The following is a 19,231-nucleotide window of genomic DNA, read 5'->3' as shown; positions in this document are numbered from 1 at the left end:
ACCTCTATTACATCCTGCTTGGCCTTCTTAATAGTGTTCTGAATGTCCTGGTAAGTCTTAGAATCAGCAATGGAGTCCCCAATGCCAATGGTATGACCTAGAGACAGGGAAAGGCATCAGCAAACCCCTTTGGACCTCTAAGAAACACGGAATGGAATTATAGCCAACAGTAGAAGCAGGGGGCACCAAATCCAAGGAGGAAAGAAAGGGATGGAAGGACAGTAAGAAGTTAGAGAATTCACAGAAAGGTCCTGGTACCACGCCTCCATGCTCACCCTCGATGAGGAGCCAGTTGTTAATGACGGTCTGAATGTTGGAGTAGAAGAGGCGAGTGATGTCATGGCCCATCTCTAGGTAGGATATGTGGACCAGGGAACCAGCTGACGTGCCCAGAGACTTCTTACACAGGATGCCCATGATCAGCTCCCCGTTCTCCACCACCACCTAAGGACAAAGCACCCACTCACGTCCCCCGCTCTGGTGCTGGCTCCTATGTCCAGATTCTGTCCTCACATAACCACAAGCCAGGCCCTACCTTAGTGTCCCCAGGAGAGATGTGCTTGTAAGGGCCACTGTCTTCATCATCAGGGTGGGTGCTGTGGGTACGGATACAATTGATGTGACCAGGTATAATGAGGGAGAAGATCTGCTTGCCTGTCCACAGGGGCCGGGGCTTCAGGATGGCCGGCTGTGGCACCTTCCCGTCCCACGTTGACAGGAACATCAGGAGGTTCATCACTTCACCCTGTGAGACAAAGAGTAACGCAGACAGGAAGTCAGACTGCAGGCCCCACATCTCAGGGATGAGAGAGAAATGTTGGGGAGGTTTCCCTGCCCAAGGGAGAAAGCCAGATTTTGGAGGCAAAGATGACAGGAGAAGTTTTTTCCAAACTTTTATTTTTTTTTGAGACGGTGTTGCGCTGTTACCCAGGCTGGAGGGCAACGGTGCAATCAGGGCTCACTGCAACCTCCGCCTCCTGGGGTCACGCAATTCTCCTGCCACAGCCTCTCGAGTAGCTGGGGTTACAGGCACCTGCCACCATGTCTGGCTAATTTTTGTATTGTTGGTAGAGATGGGGTTTCTCCATGTTGGTCAGGGCTGTCTCCAACCTCTGGCCTCAAATGATGTGCCTGCCTTGGCCTCCCAAAGTGCTAGAATTACAAGTGTGAGTCACTATGCCCAGTCGCAAAAACTTTTAGTTAAAAATTCATTGTAATAGTGAAATTTTTGTTTTTGTTCTTTAATAAGCATAAATTTATTTTAATAATTAGAAAATAAGTGAAGGTTAAAATACAAAAATAAAATTTTAACAAGGTCCTACTTATTTTTCTGTTTACCTTTCCTTTACAGACAATACCAGGTATTACATGAAATTTTAAGGAATTAGCCGGGCGCAGTGGCTCACGCCCATAATCCCAGCACTTTGGGAGGCCGAGGCAGGCAGATCACGAGGTCAGGAGACCAAGACCATCCTGGCTAACACCGTGAAACACCGTCTCCACTAAAAAATACAGAAAATTAGCCGGGCGTGGTGGCAAGCACCTGTAGTCTCAGCTACTCAGGAGGCTGAGGCAGGAGAATGGCAGGAACCCAGGAGATGGAGCCTGCAGTGAGCTGAGAACGCGCCACTGCACTACAGCCTGGGCAACAGAGCAAGACTGTCTCAAAAAAAAAAAAAAAGAAAGAAATTAATTTTAAGGAATTAAATGGGGAATTAATGCCTTACACCTTTCTGGCCTCTGAGTTTTCCTAACCCCCTTTTTGTTCGCCCACCAGAAAAGGCAATCTCACAGACCACTGCTGGGTAAGTCAGGAAAAAACACACAGCTCTTCCTCCCAGCCTCCACCTTGCATCCAGGAGCCCCACCGCCCACGTGAGCCAGGTTTCCATTTGGACACACACCCGCTCCAGGAAGACGTCTCTCTTGGTGAATTTGCGCACTGCTGTGAGTGTGTCCTGCACGATCCCCATGACAGGCCGGTTGCTCTGGGGGGTGACAATCATGCGAGGAACCATGGCCAGCTCCTGGATCTCTGCCCGCGTCTCCAGAGACTGCGGCAGGTGCAAGTTCATCTCATCCCCATCAAAGTCTGCATTGTATGGAGTTGTCACACTACAGTGAAAGAGAAAAGTCAGGGTTGGGAAGATGTCTGCAGCAAAACCTCGAGGAGCCACCCGGCCTGGCACCCGCCACTGGCCTCCCCCCAGTTCCAACCTGCTTCCCTCAGCCAGGGACTGACCTCAGATTCAAGCGAAAGGTAGACCAGGGGAGGATGCGGACCCGATGCCCCATCATGGACATTTTGTGCAGAGTTGGCTGCCGGTTGAAGATAACAATGTCCCCATCACACATGTGCCGTTCCACCTAGGGAGGTGAGGTAAGGAAAAGGTCTCAGTGAAGGAGGTATCTAAGAATGAAAGGACAATGGACCTAAAATCCTTTGCAGGTCGGGCGCGGTGGCTCACGCCTATAATCCAAGCACTCTGGGAAGCTGAGGCGGGCACGTGACTTGTTTGAGACCAGCCTGGTCAACACAGTGAAACCCCGTCTCCACTAAAAATACAAAAATTAGCTGGGCGTGGTGGCATGTGCCTGTAATCCCAGTTACTCGGGAGGCTGGGGCAGGAGAATCGCTTGAGCCTGGGAGGTGGAGGTTGCAGTGAGCCAAGATCATAGCACTGCACTCTGCACTCCAACCTAGGTGAAAGAGCAATACTGTCTTCTTCTTAAATAAATAAAGTCCTTTGCAAACTGAGAGATGATACCACGGTGCTAATTCACTTGAAACACTTAAAAACACTCCACTGGACAAGGCCCTGGGCCAAACACCAGGTTATCAGGGATGAATGATACACAGCATCCATCAATCTCAAGGAACTCAGTCGGGGAAAAAAAAGAGACATTTCGAACATAAAGCCTTCTGCACTGCTGCTCCACAGATCCCTCTTCCTTGCCATGTGCATGCTGCCCCTGGGTTTATGCCACCCCCACCCTGAATGCCAGAGGCCAGCAGCTCCCTGTACACCTAGGCAGCAGTAGCCTTTAACAAGACAGTCAAGTCTGGATCCCAATGAACAAGACAGACTCAGATGGCCTATCCCAGCCTGCCCCATTTCAGAAAATTTTCTGTTCAGGTGGCTGAGAGAGGCCCTAGCCTGCTACGTGCCTTATAGCCGGTCTGCAGGTGAAGGTCACTGGGCTTGGGGTGGAAACGCAAGTCAATGCGATCGCCATTGTCTCGGATGATGTACTTGGCCCCTGGGTACTGGCTGTTCCCCCTGCGCACTAGTTCTTGAAGTCTAGGAAGGAAAGAGGTGCAATGAACTCAATGCTTCCTAAAAAGCCCCTGCAGCCACCCTCACCCCAGAGCCCTGAGTGGAAGTTAAACTTCAGAACTTCAACTCCTCCTCGCTCCAAGCCCACACCCGAGGTAGGATGAGCAGACTCTCGAAGCCTTGCCACTGAGGCCATGTCTTCCCTAGCCATTCTGGGAAGGGCTTTCCAACGGAGACACACCTGTCAATGTTGAAAGGGGTGACAATCTCCGCAAAGGTCATATTGGCGGCAATGGAGCGGGGCACGCCGACCTGGTCAATGGAGAGGTTGGGGTCGGGGGTGATGACAGTGCGGGCCGAGAAGTCCACTCGTTTGCCCATCAGGTTCCCTCGCACCCGGCCTTCCTTGCCCTTCAACCGCTGTTTCAAGGACTTGAGGGGACGCCCAGACTTCTGCATGGCCTGTGAGGAAAAAACACAGGGTGGGGGCAACCCAGAAAGTCAGCACTGGGCCCTCTTCCAGAGCTCTGAGGCCTCATGCTAGCCCCCACCCTGGCTCCAATCCACAGAGGGGTGGGGAGCATGCTGACTCACACGGGGCAAGCCAGGCAGCTCATTGTCCACCATGGTGGCCACATGGAACTGGAGGAGCTTCACATCCTCTGCGATGACATGGGCCGCTGCGCCGTTCTGCTCATTGCGCCGCAGCTGATTGTTGATCTTCACAATGTCAGCCAGTTTGTGAGTCAGGTCATCCTGAGGCAGGAAGTCAGAATCATCATGGTCCAGCCACCACTGCCAGCGCTTGGCAGGCACGTGCCAGGCACACAGCACAGCTCTCATCCTCACACGCCCCGGGAGGCAGGACTGCCCACTATCATTTATAGACTCAGAAACACCTTTGTGGCCTTTAACCACGTGAAGGGACTCATTAAAGGCCATAGAGCTAGTAAGTGGCAGGGGATTTTCAAACCCAGGTCCATCCATCCATCCCCCAGGCACACCCCAGCCTCACCTACAGCGCTTCCTCCCTTTAGACACCTCACCCTCCAGCTAACAGGCAGAGCCCTGGAGCCACTGACCTGGTTACGAGCAGAGCCCTGCATCACAACAGCAGGTCGCACGGAGAGTGGGGGCACAGGCAGCACTGTGACAATCATCCACTCTGGTCGTGCATAGCGGGGCTCCATGCCCAGCACAAAACACTCCTCATCTGAGATGCGTTTGAAGATCTCATGCACTCGCTCTGGACTCAGCAGGATCTTCTTCTCCTGAGAGTCCTCATTAACGTGCTTCCATTCCGCATACAGCTCTAGGCCGGAACGCCGGATCCTGGGCTGGTACCGCCCACAGCCACCATGGCCCTTCCAAGGAAAGACAGGGACCATCAGAGTCCAGAGCTTGGGTCATTTCCCTCCACACCAGGTCAACCCCTCCTGTTCCGCCGCGTCCTTCCCTTCCAGTTTCCTCCCTCCAGGCCTCTGACCCCTCCTTCCCAAAAGTCTCTGCCAGTCCCAGTCACCTTTTCTTTGGTCAGATCCTCGTCACCCTCAGGTTGTTCCACACCAAACTTGTTATCCATCTCCTCCCCACCCTCGCAGATGTTTTTGCCCTTGCAAAGGTCGTAGACATGCGTGAGCCGCTTCTTGGGCTGTCCCTTGGACTTAGACAGGATGTCCTTGATCTTTGGGTTGTTCTGGGGACAGGGCAGAGCAGGGTCAGTTGAAGCTGTCCCCCTACCAAGCACCCCCCCCACCCAGACCAGAGCCTGTTCCCCACTCACAGAGTCCACAAGCAGTTTGGAGCAGAAGAAGCAGACACAGCGCAAAACCTTCATTGTCTTCACCAGGAAGCCCACGTGAAACACAGGCTTGGCCAGTTCAATGTGGCCAAAGTGGCCAGGACACTCTGTCATGTTTCCTGTGGGACATACACCCAGTGCTTTCTTCCCAGCTCCCACTCATCTCAGAGGCCTCCAGGTGTTGACCCTAGTTTTCTTTGAGGACCCAACCCACCTCCCTTTGGGATCCCACCTAGTCCCCAGCACTGACCTGCGCATGTCTGGCAGCGGCCAGTCCGCTCAATCACCCCCTGCCTCGGGTCCATCAGCCCCCCAAGCTTGGGGCGGCCTCCCTCAGTCGTCTCTGGGTATTTGATGCCACCCTCCGTCACAGACATTCGCTTCTGCAAACAAAGAAAGGCCAACAACTGAAGAGCGTTCCTAGTTTCTAGCCTTTGTGGCTGGGGAGCTCTGGACTAAGGTCTGGGAAAACCCTGAACTACTTACAGAAGAACTAAGTTCAGCCTGGAGTGAGGGGAATGGGGGATTGGTGTGTATACACTTCTGAAAAGGCCAAAGTTGAATATTCCAAGTCAGAGGCTTATTCCAGTCACTGAGGCAGGAAAAGCACTCACACTGGATAATGGTCGACCCAGGGTTCCATACAAATCACCTGCCACTAGGACATGAACCCCAGACTTCAATCTGGGTTGAATTCTAGGTCTCTGACATTCACAGGATTTAGCCACAAAAAGAAATAAAAGTTGTTTCAGGAAAAACAAAAAAAAACAAAACAATGCTTTATTTGTTCGTCCCAAGCAGAAATCAAGCTCATGAATCTGAGATCCTGGCAGGAGCCTCTCTGTACCTGTATCCTTACCATGACAGCCCAGGTGTTCTGCACCAACACATGCCCCACCAACTCAAGCCCCTGGTAAGAAATGAGGCACTCAGAGATGCAGTCCTGTCTCTTTACCCTCATCTTCGTCGTGCCCTCCTTCTCAAGGCCTGACCTGCTTGAACCTTTTCGTGTCCAGATGGAGATTTTATTTCTTGTTTTGTTTTGTTTTGAGATGGAGTCTCGCTCTGTCGCCAGGCTGGAGTGCAGTGGCTCAATCTCTGCTCACAGCAACCTCCGACTCCGGGGTTCAAGCAACTCTCCTGCCTCAGCCTCCCAAGTAGCTGGGACTACAGGTGAGCGCCACCACATCCAGCCAATTTTTGTATTTTTAGCAGAGATAGGGTTTCACCAGGTTGGCCAGGATGGTCTTTTGACTTTGTGATCCGCCTGCTTCCGCCTCCCAAAGTGCTAGGATTACGGGTGTGAGCCACCATGCCTGGCCGGAGATTTTATTAAAAGACTGGAGAAACGGCCGGGCGCGGTGGCTCAAGCCTGTAATCCCAGCACTTTGGGAGGCCGAGACGGGCGGACCACGAGGTCAGGAGATCGAGACCATCCTGGCTAACACGGTGAAACCCCGTCTCTACTAAAAAATACGAAAAAACTAGCCGGGTGAGGTGGCCGGCGCCTGTAGTCCCAGCTACTCGGGAGGCTGAGGCAGGAGAATGGCGGGAACCCGGGAGGCGGAGCTTGCAGTGAGCCGAGATCGCGCCACTGCACTCCAGGCCGGGCGACAGAGCGAGACTCCGTCTCAAAAAAAAAAAAAAAAAAAAAAAAGACTGGAGAAACAGGTGCTAGGAAGACAGGTTGGTGGAAATAATTTGAAGCAAAAGTGAATAGCTGGAATCCCAAGAAAGGTAGAGCCAGGACTTGATGGGGACATTTCAGTAGAGGAAACAGAAGAACTCAGAAGCAGATACGCTGCGTGTGGCAGCTCACACCCACAATCCCAGCCCTCTGGGAGGCTGAGACGGGTGGATCACCTGAGGTCAGGAGTTCAAGACCAGCCTGGCCAACATGGTGAAACCCCATCTCTACTAAAAATACAAAAAAATTAGCCGGGCGTGGTGGTGGGCACCTGTAATCCCAGCTACTCGGGAGGCTGAGGCAGGAGAATCGCTTGAACCTGGGAGGCGGAGGTTACAGTGAGCCGAGATCATGCCACTGCACTCCAGCCTGGGTGACAGAGCAAAACTCTGTCTCAAACAAACAAACAAAAAAAGGTGTAATGCTATCGCACACTTACACTTAGTAAACTACAGCATAGTATAAACATAACTTATATGCACGGGGCAACCAAAAAACTTCATGTGACTTGCTTCATTGCGGCGGGCTGGAACCAAACTCACAGTATCTCCAACGTATGCTTGGATACTCATTCTCAACTCTCTAACTCCAGCCAGGCCTCACTTTTCTTCTGGACTTTGGGTTCACATATTTACCTACTGAACTCCCTGCAAACATTCCACCAAAAAATCAAATTAAACATGTCTAAAAGCAAACTCCCTTTTCCACAAAAGCCTCTCTTTTAGTCTCCACCCCAGATTCAGAAACCTATGCTTACTTTTCCTTACCTTCAAGCATAAAACAGTTCAAAGAACATGGACTTAGCTCTCAGGGACCCTTGATTTGGAATTCTGACTCTACTACTTATTAACTATGTAACCATTAAGGACTTAATTAGCTAGCTTAAGTCCAGGATGTAATTGGTGCTTTTTGAATGGACATTATTATTATTATTCAATCATTCACCAGGTACTGGTCACTTTTACCTCCTTTATTTATTTATTTATTTTTTTGAGAAATCTCGCTCTGTCACCCAGGCTGGAGTACAGTGGCGGGATCTTAGCTGGGATTACATGCATATGCCACCATGCCTGGCCTCCTAAGTGTTTCTTTTTTTTTTTTTTGGAGACGGAGTCTCGCTCTGTCGCCCAGGCTGGAGTACAGTGGCCGGATCTCAGCTCACTGCAAGCTCCGCCTCCCGGGTTCACGCCATTCTCCCGCCTCAGCCTCCCGAGTAGCTGGGACCACAGGCGCCCGCCACTCGCCCGGCTAATTTTTTTTTTTGTATTTTTTAGTAGAGACGGGGTTTCACCGTGTTAGCCAGCATGGTCTCGATCTCCTGACCTCGTGATCCGCCCATCTCGGCCTCCCAAAGTGCTGGGATTACAGGCTTGAGCCACCGCGCCCGGCCCCTCCTAAGTGTTTCTTGAATCTTGCCTCTCTTCTCCATCCCCACCACCACTGCCCTAGTTCAGGCCCTTCCTTTGTAGTCTACAACAGAGCGTTCGTATAGGTCACCAGCCTGTCTCTCTCTAGTCCTTCTACACGACAACTGGGGTGCTCATTCTAAAATGAAAATGTGTGCCAAAAATAAATAAAATAAAAATAAGTAATAAAATAAAATAAAAATGTAATCATGCATACCCTTTTGTCCTCAGACTGACATCCAAACTCAGCAGGACAGCTTACCAAAGGATTTTATGATGTTCTCAACCTTCATTTCCCTGGTGCTCCACACCTTCCTGTTCACTCCTCAGTACCAATCCCTTGGAGTTCCCTATCACCCAGCACAACCCGTGCTGCACTCCTCTGGGTTTTTTTTTTTTTTTTTTTTTGACAGAGTCTTGCTCTGTCGCCCAGGCTAGAGAGCAGTAGTGCGATCTCGGCTCACTGCAAGCTCCGCCTCCTGGGTTCACGCCATTCTCCTGCCTCAGCCTCCTAAGTAACTGGGACTACAGGTGCCCGCCACCATGCCCAGCTAATTTTTTGTATTTTTTAGTAGAGACAGGGTTTCACCGTGTTAGCCAGGATGGTCTTGATCTCCTGACCTCATGATCCGCCCGCCTCGGCCTCCCAAAGTGCTGGGATTACAGGTGTGAGCCACCACGCCTGGCCTCCTCTGGGGTTTTCATATGCTAGCGCCTCTGCTTGGAATGCTTTTCCCACTGCAGAACTCCTATTTCAAGACTTGGCTCAGGCACTGCTTCCTCCAGGAAGCCTTTTCACAGCCTCTGCAAAATGGACAAGCACCCCTCCTCTGTGCTTCCACAGCCCCTCTGTCACTGCACATACAACAATGCAATAAAATGACCTATAGGTGTCTGTCTTTCCTATAACTATAAGCACCTCTCTGGCAGGCAGAATCCCTCAACCATCCTGAATCCCATGTGCCTGCCTGAAACGTGGTAGGCTCCTGATAAATGTCTGTTAAATTGACCTGCTGCTTACAACTCTCCACTGCAGGGAGGTACCCTCAAAAATCCTGGAAAAAGAGAGGTTACCTTCTGACAGTCAAACCAGTAATCCCCTCATAATAGATCTGATTGGCCACTGCTGGGTAGAAACCAAAATGCTCTACAGATGCAAAGCTGAAGAAGTTCTTTTTTTTTTTTTTTTTGAGGCGGAGTCTTCACTCTGTCGCCCAGGCTGGAGTGCAGTGGCGCGATCTCGGCTCACTGCAAGCTCCGCCTCCCGGGTCCGCACCATTCTCCTGCCTCAGCCTCCCAAGTAGCTGGGACTACAGGCGCCCGCCACCGCGCCCGGCTAATTTTTTGTGTTTTAGTAGAGACGGGGTTTCACCGTGTTAGCCAGGATGGTCTCGATCTCCTGACCTCGTGATCCGCCCGCCTCGGCCTCCCAAAGTGCAGGGATTACAGGCGTGAGCCACCGCGCCCGGCCTAGAAGTTCTGAACACCTCTCAGCCTCAGACAGGTTCAAAACTCTCATCAACATGACCTGACGAAATCTCAGGGAGACAGTCCTCGAGTATGACTACATTTGCAAAGCTGGAACCTCATCAGCTGCTTTGTGTCTGGTGAGAAACATGAAGGGGATTGCTCACCTTGAATGAGAGACCAAAAGAAAAAAAAAAAAAAAAAAGCAGTACAAATCTGGCCTCCAGAACAGACACTGCAGAGGGGCCTAGGAGAGATCCCGCTCAACATTTTCAACCTCTGTCTGCTCAAAGTCTAGGCCGACCAAGCCAACCACCCTTCTAATAACTAATTCTGCTTCCAGGCTTTCTGAGACTGGGTCAGAGGGTGACAGTAGACACGCATATCCTGGTTAATGAGAAGAGCTATCCTTCCACCACCAAGTTCATGAACTCTCATTTATTTACTTATTTATTTATTTATTTATTTTTGAGAGAGGGTCTTGCTCTGTCACCCCGGCTGGAGTGCAGTGGCGCAATCTTGGCTCATTGAAACTTCTGACTCTCAGGTTAAGTGATTCTTGTGCCTCAGCCTCCCAAGTAGCTGGGATTACAGGTGCCCACCACCACGCCTGGCTAATTTTTGTATTTTTAGTAGAGATAGGGTTTCACCATGTTGGCCAGGATAGTCTCAAACTCCTGGCCTCAAGTGATCCACTCACCTTAGCCTCCCAAAGTGCTGGGATTACAGGTGTGAGCCACTGCACCAAGTCTCAAACTGTCATTTTAAATTATATATTTATATAATTTAGGCCGGGCGCGGTGGCTCAAGCCTGTAATCCCAGCACTTTGGGAGGCCGAGACGGGCGGATCACGAGGTCAGGAGATCGAGACCACCCTGGCAAACACGGTGAAACCCCGTCTCTATTAAATACAAAAAAAAAAAAACTAGCCGGGCGAGGTGGCGGGCACCTGTAGTCCCAGCTACTTGGGAGGCTGAGGCCGGAGAATGGCGTGAACCCGGGAGGCGCAGCTTGCAGTGAGCTGAGATCCGGCCACTGCACTCCAGCCTGGATGACAGAGCGAGACTCCGTCTCAAAAAAAAAAAAATTATATATTTATATAATTTAAATTATATTTTAAATTATAATTGCTTTAGCCCCAAACCCTTCGGCCAACACTGGTTCTCACTGCCTACAGGATAAAGGTTAAACACTTGAGGGGGTGGCCAGTCAGGCTGGGTTCTCTTTGGGTTCTGCCCCTGAGGTCACAGAACAAAAGGGCTGTCATTGAATCTCAGTAAATACTCATTCTCTTTCCTCTGCCTTTAGCAAAGCTAACAAGGTCCTTATTATAACTTGGCTTCAAGTCTCTTTTACAGCTTTACTTGGTACCACATTCTCCTACCCACCTCCCACATTTATGTTCTAAATACAATAGATTTCTCAAAATTCCTTTTGCTTCACATGGCCCCTTGGGAGTAAACTTCCATTTATTCTTTAAGACCCAGTTCAGAGGTACCTCCTTATGAGTCTTCTCTAATTCTTCCTAGCCTTATGCACACCCCAGCAAGGTTCTCAGCCCAATTTTAATTACTTGGTGACACATCTGTCTCTCCCATTGGACTGTAATCCTTGAGGGCAAGGGTCATGTTTTCTTTTCATATCCTCAGCACCTAGCACAGTAACCAACATACGGTGAGGGCTCAGCAACTATTTGCTGCATACATAGGAAATTCCTCACAAGAAATAATTTGAACACAGGGATCATCTTCTGACTCATCAATGTAGCCCACACTCTACCTAAAAGAATACATTACTGGCCAGGCGCAGTGGCTCAAGCCTATAATCCCAGCACTGTGGGAGGCCAACACAGGCAGATCACCGGAGGTCAGGAGTTTGAGACCAGCCTGGCCAACATGGTAAAACCCTGTCTCTAATAAAAATACAAAAATCAGGCCGGGTCCAGTGGCTCATGCCTGTAATCCCAGCACTTTGGGAGGCCAAGGCAGGCGGATCACGAGGTCAGGAGTTCAAGACCAGTCTGGACAACACGGTAAAATTTCGTTTCTACTAAAAATACAAAAAAAAAAAAAAAAAAATTAGCTGGGTGTGGTGGCACACTCCTGTAGTCCCTGCTATTCGGGAGGCTGAGGCAGAAGAATCGTTTGAGTCTGAGAGGCAGAGGTTGCAGTGTGCAGAGACGGTGCCACTGTACTCCAGCCTGGGCAATAGAGCTACACTCCATATCAAAAAAAAAAAAAAAAGGGAAAAAGAATACTGCTTTAAATCCTTATTTAAATAAGTCAGGATATAAATAAGTTATGCATTCCATGGTAGACAGCTATTTTTATTTATTTTATTTATTTATTTTTTTGAGATGGAGACTGGCTCTGTTACCCAGGCTGGAGTGCAGTGATGCGATCTTGGCTCACTGCAAGCTCCGCCTCCTGGGTTCACGACTTTCTCCTGCATCAGCCTCCTGAGTAGCTGGGGCTACAGGCACTCACCACAGCACCTGGCTAATTTTTTGTATTTTTAGTAGAGCCAGGGTTTCCCCGTATTAGCCAGAATGGTCTCTATCTCCTGACCTTGTGATCCGCCCGCCTCAGCCTCCCAAAGTGCTGGGATTACAGGCGTGAGCCACCACGCCTGGCCAGACAGTTGTTTTTAATAAATAGGGGTCAACTACTGCGAATGAAATCCAGCACCATCTTTTCCCAAAATTTTGTGCACATGCTGTACAAAGCTCTAGTACCTCCTTGCAATCTTACCCTCACCTAGCAACATCTAAATCCATCTTCTAATAGCAAGGACAACAGCTCTATCTCAAAGCCAATTCAGAGCCCTCTGTACCTCCACATACTCTGACCCCCAAGACTTCTGTAAAACATTTTAGCCTAAAATACCACCTATTTCACAACAGGAGGCCCCTCACTCACCCTCACCCATCCTTCTACCCAAAACTGAACCATCTGTTGGTCCCTCAAAATACAGACATCATATGAACCACAGACATACAGAGCACTACCAAAGCCCAACAATCCTACACCCCAGAAATGACTCTGGTAGACCTTTGTCAACAGTGTCTCATACTTTTGTTATTATTCAATCTCGGGTCAGTACAACCTCTGCCTACCAGGTTTAAGTGGTTCATATGCTTCAGCCTCCCAAGTAGCTGGGATTACAGGTGCCCGCCATTACACCCAGCAAATTTTTGTTATTTTTAGTAGAGATGGGGTTTCACTATGCTGGACAGGATGGTCTTGAACTCCTGACCTTCAGGGATCTGCCCACCTTGGCCTCCCGAAGATTACAGGTGTGAGCCACTGTGCTCAGTTCATTTGTTATTATTATTTTTTAATTGAGACAGGGTCTTGCTCTGTTGTCTAGGCTGGTCTTGAACTCCAGGCCTCAAGTGATCCTCCTGCCTCAGGCTCCCAAAGTGCTAGGATTATAGGCATGAGTCACAGCACCCATTTTTTTTCCATGCTTTAAAAAAAATGTAAATATGTTCCCATTTTAACATAAGGCCTTGACTCTGCACACTCTTGAGTAACTTTTTCATTTATCCACAGATTCCCTAACATTATCAGCCCACAGTGCCCTTCCATTTCAGTAACTCTCACAGCACTCACTAGGTCAAACGAGAGCCACGGCCGAGCGCGCTAGCTCACACCTGTAATCCCAGCACTTTGGGAGGCCGAGGTGGGCAGATCACTTGAGGTCAGAAGTTTGAGACTGGTCTGGTCAATGTGGCGAAATCCTATCTCTACCAAAAATACAAAAATTGCCGGGTGTGGTGGCGAGTGCCTGTGATCCCAGCTGCTTGAGAGGCTGAGGCAGGAGAATAGCTTGAACCCAGGAGGGAGAGGTTATAGTGAGCTGAGATCTCACCTCTGCACTCCAGCCTAGGCAACAGAGAAAGACTCCGTCTCAAAGAAAAGACAGTGACTTATTAAGCACCTAGGCGCAAACAACTTAAGCATTTATGTCCTAGAAACTTAATTAGCCACAAAAAATTAGCCAGGCGTGGTGACAGGCGCCTGTAGTCCCAACTACTCAGGAGGCTGAAGCAGGAGAACGGCATGAAACCAGGAGGCGGAGCTTGCAGTGATCCGAGATCACGCCACTGCACTCCAGCCTGGGAGACAGAGCCAGACTCCATCTCAAAAACAAACAAACAAACAAACAAAAGAAACTTAACTAGCCATTTGAAAAAATACACATAAGTTGAAAATACTATTTTAATATATTAAAACAAAATAACATTCTTCTTTCTTTCCCAAATAACCATCTCACTCACTTATGGCGACCGTTAGGCAGTGTACCTCTCAAACCTTGGAAATCAGACTAAACAGCACCACCTTTATTTCTTCTACAAACTGATTTTTGCCTGTACTTAGCAACTGCTAAAAACCCAGCTTCACAAAAATATGACATCATAGAAAGGGATTTGGCACCATCTAATGTTGAAATGGAACTACCAGGAACTAGGAGTTCCAGGGTATCTGACAAATGTACCTGTGCTTCTCTTGGAAACTTAAAATACCTCACTGTACCCACTGTGAATGTGTGTCTCAGGGCAACAGCACCGTGTGGGACCCTATTGGGAAGTTCTTCTCTTACATGGTAATAATACACCCTAAGTTATTCACCAACATTCCTATCAGTAAATACTGATTTATAATTGTCACTTTCAAACAATGTTGCAATAAAAGTTCTTCTACATTATCTATGCATATTTGTCCCATTATTTCATTCACTTGTTTATTCAACTCATTTTTATTACATGTCTATCATGTGCCAGGCACTACTTGAGATACTGAGGGAACACGAATAACACAAACAAGGTCCCTCATGAAATCCATTCTCTAGCAAGGAAGCAAAAGACAGAAAAACTAATCCTTTCTGGAGTGACAGGCTGTGAAGGAAAATATAGCAGAGAATGATCAGAGAAAGCAAGGGCAGGGCAGGGGATGCTATTTAAACAGAGTGGTCAGGGAAGCGCTCCTAAAGATACGACATCAGCCAGGCGCAGTGGCTCATGCTTGGAATCCCAGCACTTTGGGAGGCCAAGCAAGGGGATCGCTTGAGCCCAGTTCACCAGCCTGGGTAACACAGTGAGAACCCATCTCTACAACAAATTTAAAAATTAGACAGGCATGGGGGTACAAGCCTATAGTCCCAGCTACTGAGATGGGGCTTGGGGGTCTGAGGTGGGAGCATCTTTTTTTTTTTTTGAGACCAAGTCTCACTCTGTCGCCCAGGCTGGAGTGCAATGGCACAGCCTCGGCTCACTGCAACCTCCACCTCCCAGGTTAAAGCGATTCTCCTGCCTCAGCCTCCTGAGTAGCTGGGATTACAGGGGTGTGCCAACACACCCAGCTAATTTTTGTATTTTTAGTAAAGACAGAGTTTCACTATTTTGGCCAGGCTGGTCTCAAACTCCTGACCTCGTGATCTGCCCACCTCGGCCTCCCAAAGTGCTGGGATCACAGACGTGAGCCACTGTACCTGGCCTGGGAGCATCTATTGAGCCCAAGAGGCTGCAGTGAGCTGTGATCGAGCCACTGCACTGCAGCCTGGGGGACAGAGGGAGACCCTGTGTCAAAAAAAAAAAAAAAAAAAAATTCAATTTCAACAGAGAACAGATATAAAGGAACAGGCATGCAGAGAAGCGGTCTGAGCAATGTTGTTCCAAGCAGGAGGAATAGTGAATAATAAAGTCCTTGAGGTGGGAATAAGCTTGCAGTGTTAGAGGAGCAAGCAGTCAGCATGGTTCAAGAAAAGCAAAGAAGAGACTAGTAATGAGATGGAGAGGCAAGCAAGAGCCAAATAAAACAGCACTTTATAGGTCAGAATAAGGAGTCCTGAAACCTCTGGAGAGGATTCCATGCAGGGAAGGGAAGGGATGAAGAGCTCTCTCTAGCCTGCTCTAGCTGTTCTTGGAAACTGTAGGAAGACCAACTAGGGCTACTATAGCACTCCACAGGAAAGATGACAGTAAGGTGGAATATGGTGGGACACGGTGGTGGTGATGGTCATAAATGGCTGGATTCCAGGCATATTTTGAAAAGTAGAACTGACACTCTGGCAGATGGACTAAGTGGAGATTGTGAGAAAGAGAATCAAAGATGGCTTTTAGGTTTTTGGCCTGAGCAAATGGATGGAGAAACATTTACTAAACCATGCAAAACTGGGAAAGGGAGAATTAAGCTTTTTTAACCTAAGGATGAATTTTTGTAAGTGGTAATGCTTGATCAAATGATTCACATATTAAAAGTTGATAAAATTGTCAGACCAGAGGCCAGGCATGGCGGCTCATGCCTGTAATCCCAGCACTTTGGGAGGCCAAGGTGGGCGGGTCCCCTGAGGTCAGGAGTTCAAGACCAGCCTGGGTAACATGATTTCCCACTCCAGAGTTACCGATGTTAAAGGCAATCAGACGAATCCTAGGGAGTCTTTACAAGTTTAGTTAAGAAGCCAAACCCCGGATAGCTACTAAATACAAAAATACTAAATACAAAATACAAAAATACAAAATACAAAAAATAGACAGATGTTGTGGCACACACCTGTAATCCCAGCTAATCGGGAGGCTGAGGCAGGAGGCTCTCTTGAACCCGGGAGGTGGAGGTTGCAGTGAGCCAAGATTGTGCCACTGCACTCCAGCCTGGGTGACAAGAGTGAGATTCCGTCTCAAAAAAAAACAAAAAAAAAACTGTCAGACCATCCTCCAAAAAGGTTTTACCAATCTATCTTTCTACCAAAAATGTATAAGCATGTCTATTTCCCAATATTTTTGCAGCAGGGAAAAAAAGTTGGATAAGAGAAATAATTTTATTTTAATCTGGATCTTTTTAATTAGAAAGCCAACTCTTTGTTGGCCATTTGCACTACTTCTGTGAACTGCCTATTCATCTCCTTTACCCATTTTTCTAGTAGATAGGTACTTTCTTTACTGATTTGTAAGTGTTCCTTGTACATCGATAAATTTAACCTTGTCTGTATAATTGCAAGTATTGTTTCCTGATCTGTTTTTCAGCTTTGCCACAGTGCCTCTGTAAACAGAAGTGGCTCTTATTTTTACGTAGTGAAATGTGCCTTGGTCTTCCTTATATATAACGTTTAGCTCATTTTAGGCATTCCATAAAACTTACCTATAATTAACTACTATTAAGGACTTCTGTCTCTGGTATGAGCCCTGCAAAAGCCTTCTATTTTTTTCTAGTATTTTATGGGTTTTTTTAGATTTAAGTCTTAACTTCATCTGGAACTGATTCTGTGGTATGGTGTGAGGTCAGGACGTTCTGACTCCTCACATAGCTGAATTTTCTTCCAGCAAAATGGTCTCTATCCACAAACAGCCACTTAACTCCATTCTTTCCAGCCAGTGGGCTCCCTCTACTTAGCTCCACAAGGGAAGAAGTCCAAGTCACCAATAGCTCTCCCCTAGGACTGCCCTCCTCTCTCTGGTCTCTCCTCCTCCCGCATCAGTTCTTCATAGAGCAACTACAGCAGTATTTTTTCCAATGCGAGTTTGCTGTCACTCTCTTGTTTATAACTGTCCAAGGACTACCTACTGAAAATAGAATTAAGTCCTGACTCCTTAACATAATATACAATATCCCATGCTTCTCCAGCCAATTTCTGTAACACTCTTCTTCTCTCATCCACTAAACCTCAGCCACACCGGCCGCCTTTCACCCTCTAGGACAAGCCCAAGTTCATTTCTCCCTCAGGCCTTTTGCACTTGCCATTTCCTCTGCCGGAAAAGCTCTCGCCATAGAAACTACGGCTTCGATGACTGGCTGCCTCTCATCATTCGGGTAAAGTCTTCTCAGACAGGCCTTCCCAGACCCTAACACCATCCCATCTAAAGTAGCCCCACCTCGGCTGGGCGCGGTGGCTCACGCCTGTAATCCCAGCACTTGGAGAGACCGAGGTGGGTGGTTCACCTGAAGTCAGGAGTTCAGCCACTGCACTCTGGCCTGGGAAATAAGAGCGAAACTCCGTCTCAAAAAGACAAAAAACCAAAAACCAAAAAAAAAAGGGGGGGGGGGATCACCTGAGGGCAGGCGTTCGAGACCAGCCTGGCCAACATGGCGAAACCCCTCCTCTACTAAAAATACAACAATTAACGGGGCATGGTGGCGCATGCCTGTAATCCCAGCTAGTCAGGAGGCTGAGGCAGGAGAACCGCTTGAACCCGGGAGGCGGAGGTTGCAGTGAGCCGAGATCCTGCCATTGCACTCCAGCCTGGGCGACAGAGCAAGACCCAGTCTCAAAAAAATAAAATAAGATAAAAACAAAAAAATAAAGTAGCCCCAGCTCAGTGACTCTCCGTGGCATTACCCCGTTTCACTCGACTCGAGACAACTGCCATTAACTGAATTATCTTGTTCATTTATTGTATTCGTGTTTACCGCCTGCCCTTTCCCACAGACAGTGCTCTTTAAGGTCCTGGTCTGTCGTGTTCACCTCTGTAACCCCAGAGTCTCTTCTGTCTACAATACAGCAGGCACTCAATTAATATTTGTATTACAGAAGACGAGGAAGCTACCTGGGGTTTGGCTTCTTAACCAAACTTGTAAACACTCCCTAGGATTCGTCTGATCGCCTTTAACGTCGGTAACTCTGGAGTGGGAAATCAGTCACCCTTCTCTCTCTCCTTCTTACCCTCCAGCCAGCCCCGTCTCGGACAAAGCGCTAAGTTTGCTCAACTCTTTGCAAAATACAACTCTGGGAGGTCCGAGACTGGCGCCTGCACAGCCTTGGCGCTGCTGAGCCATGCTCCTGGCCCGTCACCCAAAGGCAGCGAGAAAGCGCCAAGTTTCCGCAGCCCCCGTCCGGCCCCGCCCGCCAGGGAAGGAGGGAGGAAGGGGAGGGCAGAGCCTCTTACCAGTTCATCCGGACTCAAGACTCCGAACTGGACTCTCTTGATGGTGCGCAGCGGGCATGCGCTGTCCCCCGAAGGGGGGCCACCCCCGTGCATGGCGGAGGCAGGCGCGCTGCGCAGGCGCAAACCTCACTACAAAAAGCCTGCGCCGCCTCCGCCTAGGTGCTCAGACCTCGTCAGGGCGGCCACCGGGAAGGACCTCCCCGAGTTGGGAGGAAAAAGCCGGAGGAGGGGAAGGTGGGGGAGGGAAGGAGGCGGGGAAATAAGGAGCGAAAGGAGCCCTTCTTTCCCTTACCGGAAATTGTTCAGCTCCCAAAAAGGAAAAAAAAAGAAGGGGAAAAGGAAAAGGTTTTTGGGGGAGGAAGAAGAAAAAGGGTAACGAATAAATAAGTAACCGGGCTCCTGAACGGCAGAGGTTACGGCAGTTTGTCTCTCCCCCTTCCGGGAGCCGCCTTCTTCTCCAACCGTCCCGGCCGCGCTCTCGGCGCTTCTGAGCAGCGAACTCGCCGAACGACGCCTCTTATAGATTCGCCCTCGCGTCCCCGCCCCTTCCTTTCCCGCCCTCCCTTGCGCTACGGGGCCGCCTGCGCAGGCCCGCACGGGGTGCGAGCCAGAGTCGTAGGTCCTCCCCCCACTCGCTGATTGGGCGACATTTTGAAGTGACTGGGAGAGAGGAATTTTTTTCTTTAATCCCACCGCCTCTCCTCGCTGCT

General features: G+C 49.1%; 1 protein-coding gene across 1 annotated transcript in view; it reads right to left on the bottom strand.

Annotated features, from left to right (window-relative positions):
* Positions 1-19,030, bottom strand: part of POLR2A (RNA polymerase II subunit A) — a 33,281-nt gene extending 14,251 nt beyond the window's left edge. Inside the window, exons 1-13 of the mRNA XM_009189556.4 lie at positions 18,522-19,030; positions 5,330-5,462; positions 5,062-5,198; positions 4,801-4,974; positions 4,361-4,642; positions 3,873-4,034; positions 3,520-3,740; positions 3,170-3,302; positions 2,243-2,367; positions 1,905-2,115; positions 536-745; positions 276-444; positions 3-97 (exon numbers count right to left, since the gene is read on the bottom strand). Coding sequence (XP_009187820.2) covers positions 3-97; positions 276-444; positions 536-745; positions 1,905-2,115; positions 2,243-2,367; positions 3,170-3,302; positions 3,520-3,740; positions 3,873-4,034; positions 4,361-4,642; positions 4,801-4,974; positions 5,062-5,198; positions 5,330-5,462; positions 18,522-18,614 — 2,145 coding nt within the window. The 5' untranslated portion in view covers positions 18,615-19,030. The remainder of the gene's footprint in view (positions 1-2; positions 98-275; positions 445-535; positions 746-1,904; positions 2,116-2,242; positions 2,368-3,169; positions 3,303-3,519; positions 3,741-3,872; positions 4,035-4,360; positions 4,643-4,800; positions 4,975-5,061; positions 5,199-5,329; positions 5,463-18,521) is intronic.
* Between the last annotated feature and the right edge of the window lie 201 nt (positions 19,031-19,231).

The sequence above is a fragment of the Papio anubis genome, chromosome 17 (assembly GCF_008728515.1).
Source record: "Papio anubis isolate 15944 chromosome 17, Panubis1.0, whole genome shotgun sequence".
Taxonomy (NCBI): domain Eukaryota; kingdom Metazoa; phylum Chordata; class Mammalia; order Primates; family Cercopithecidae; genus Papio; species Papio anubis.
Note: the sequence above shows the minus strand (reverse complement) of the source record. Positions and strands in the feature narration are given on the sequence as shown.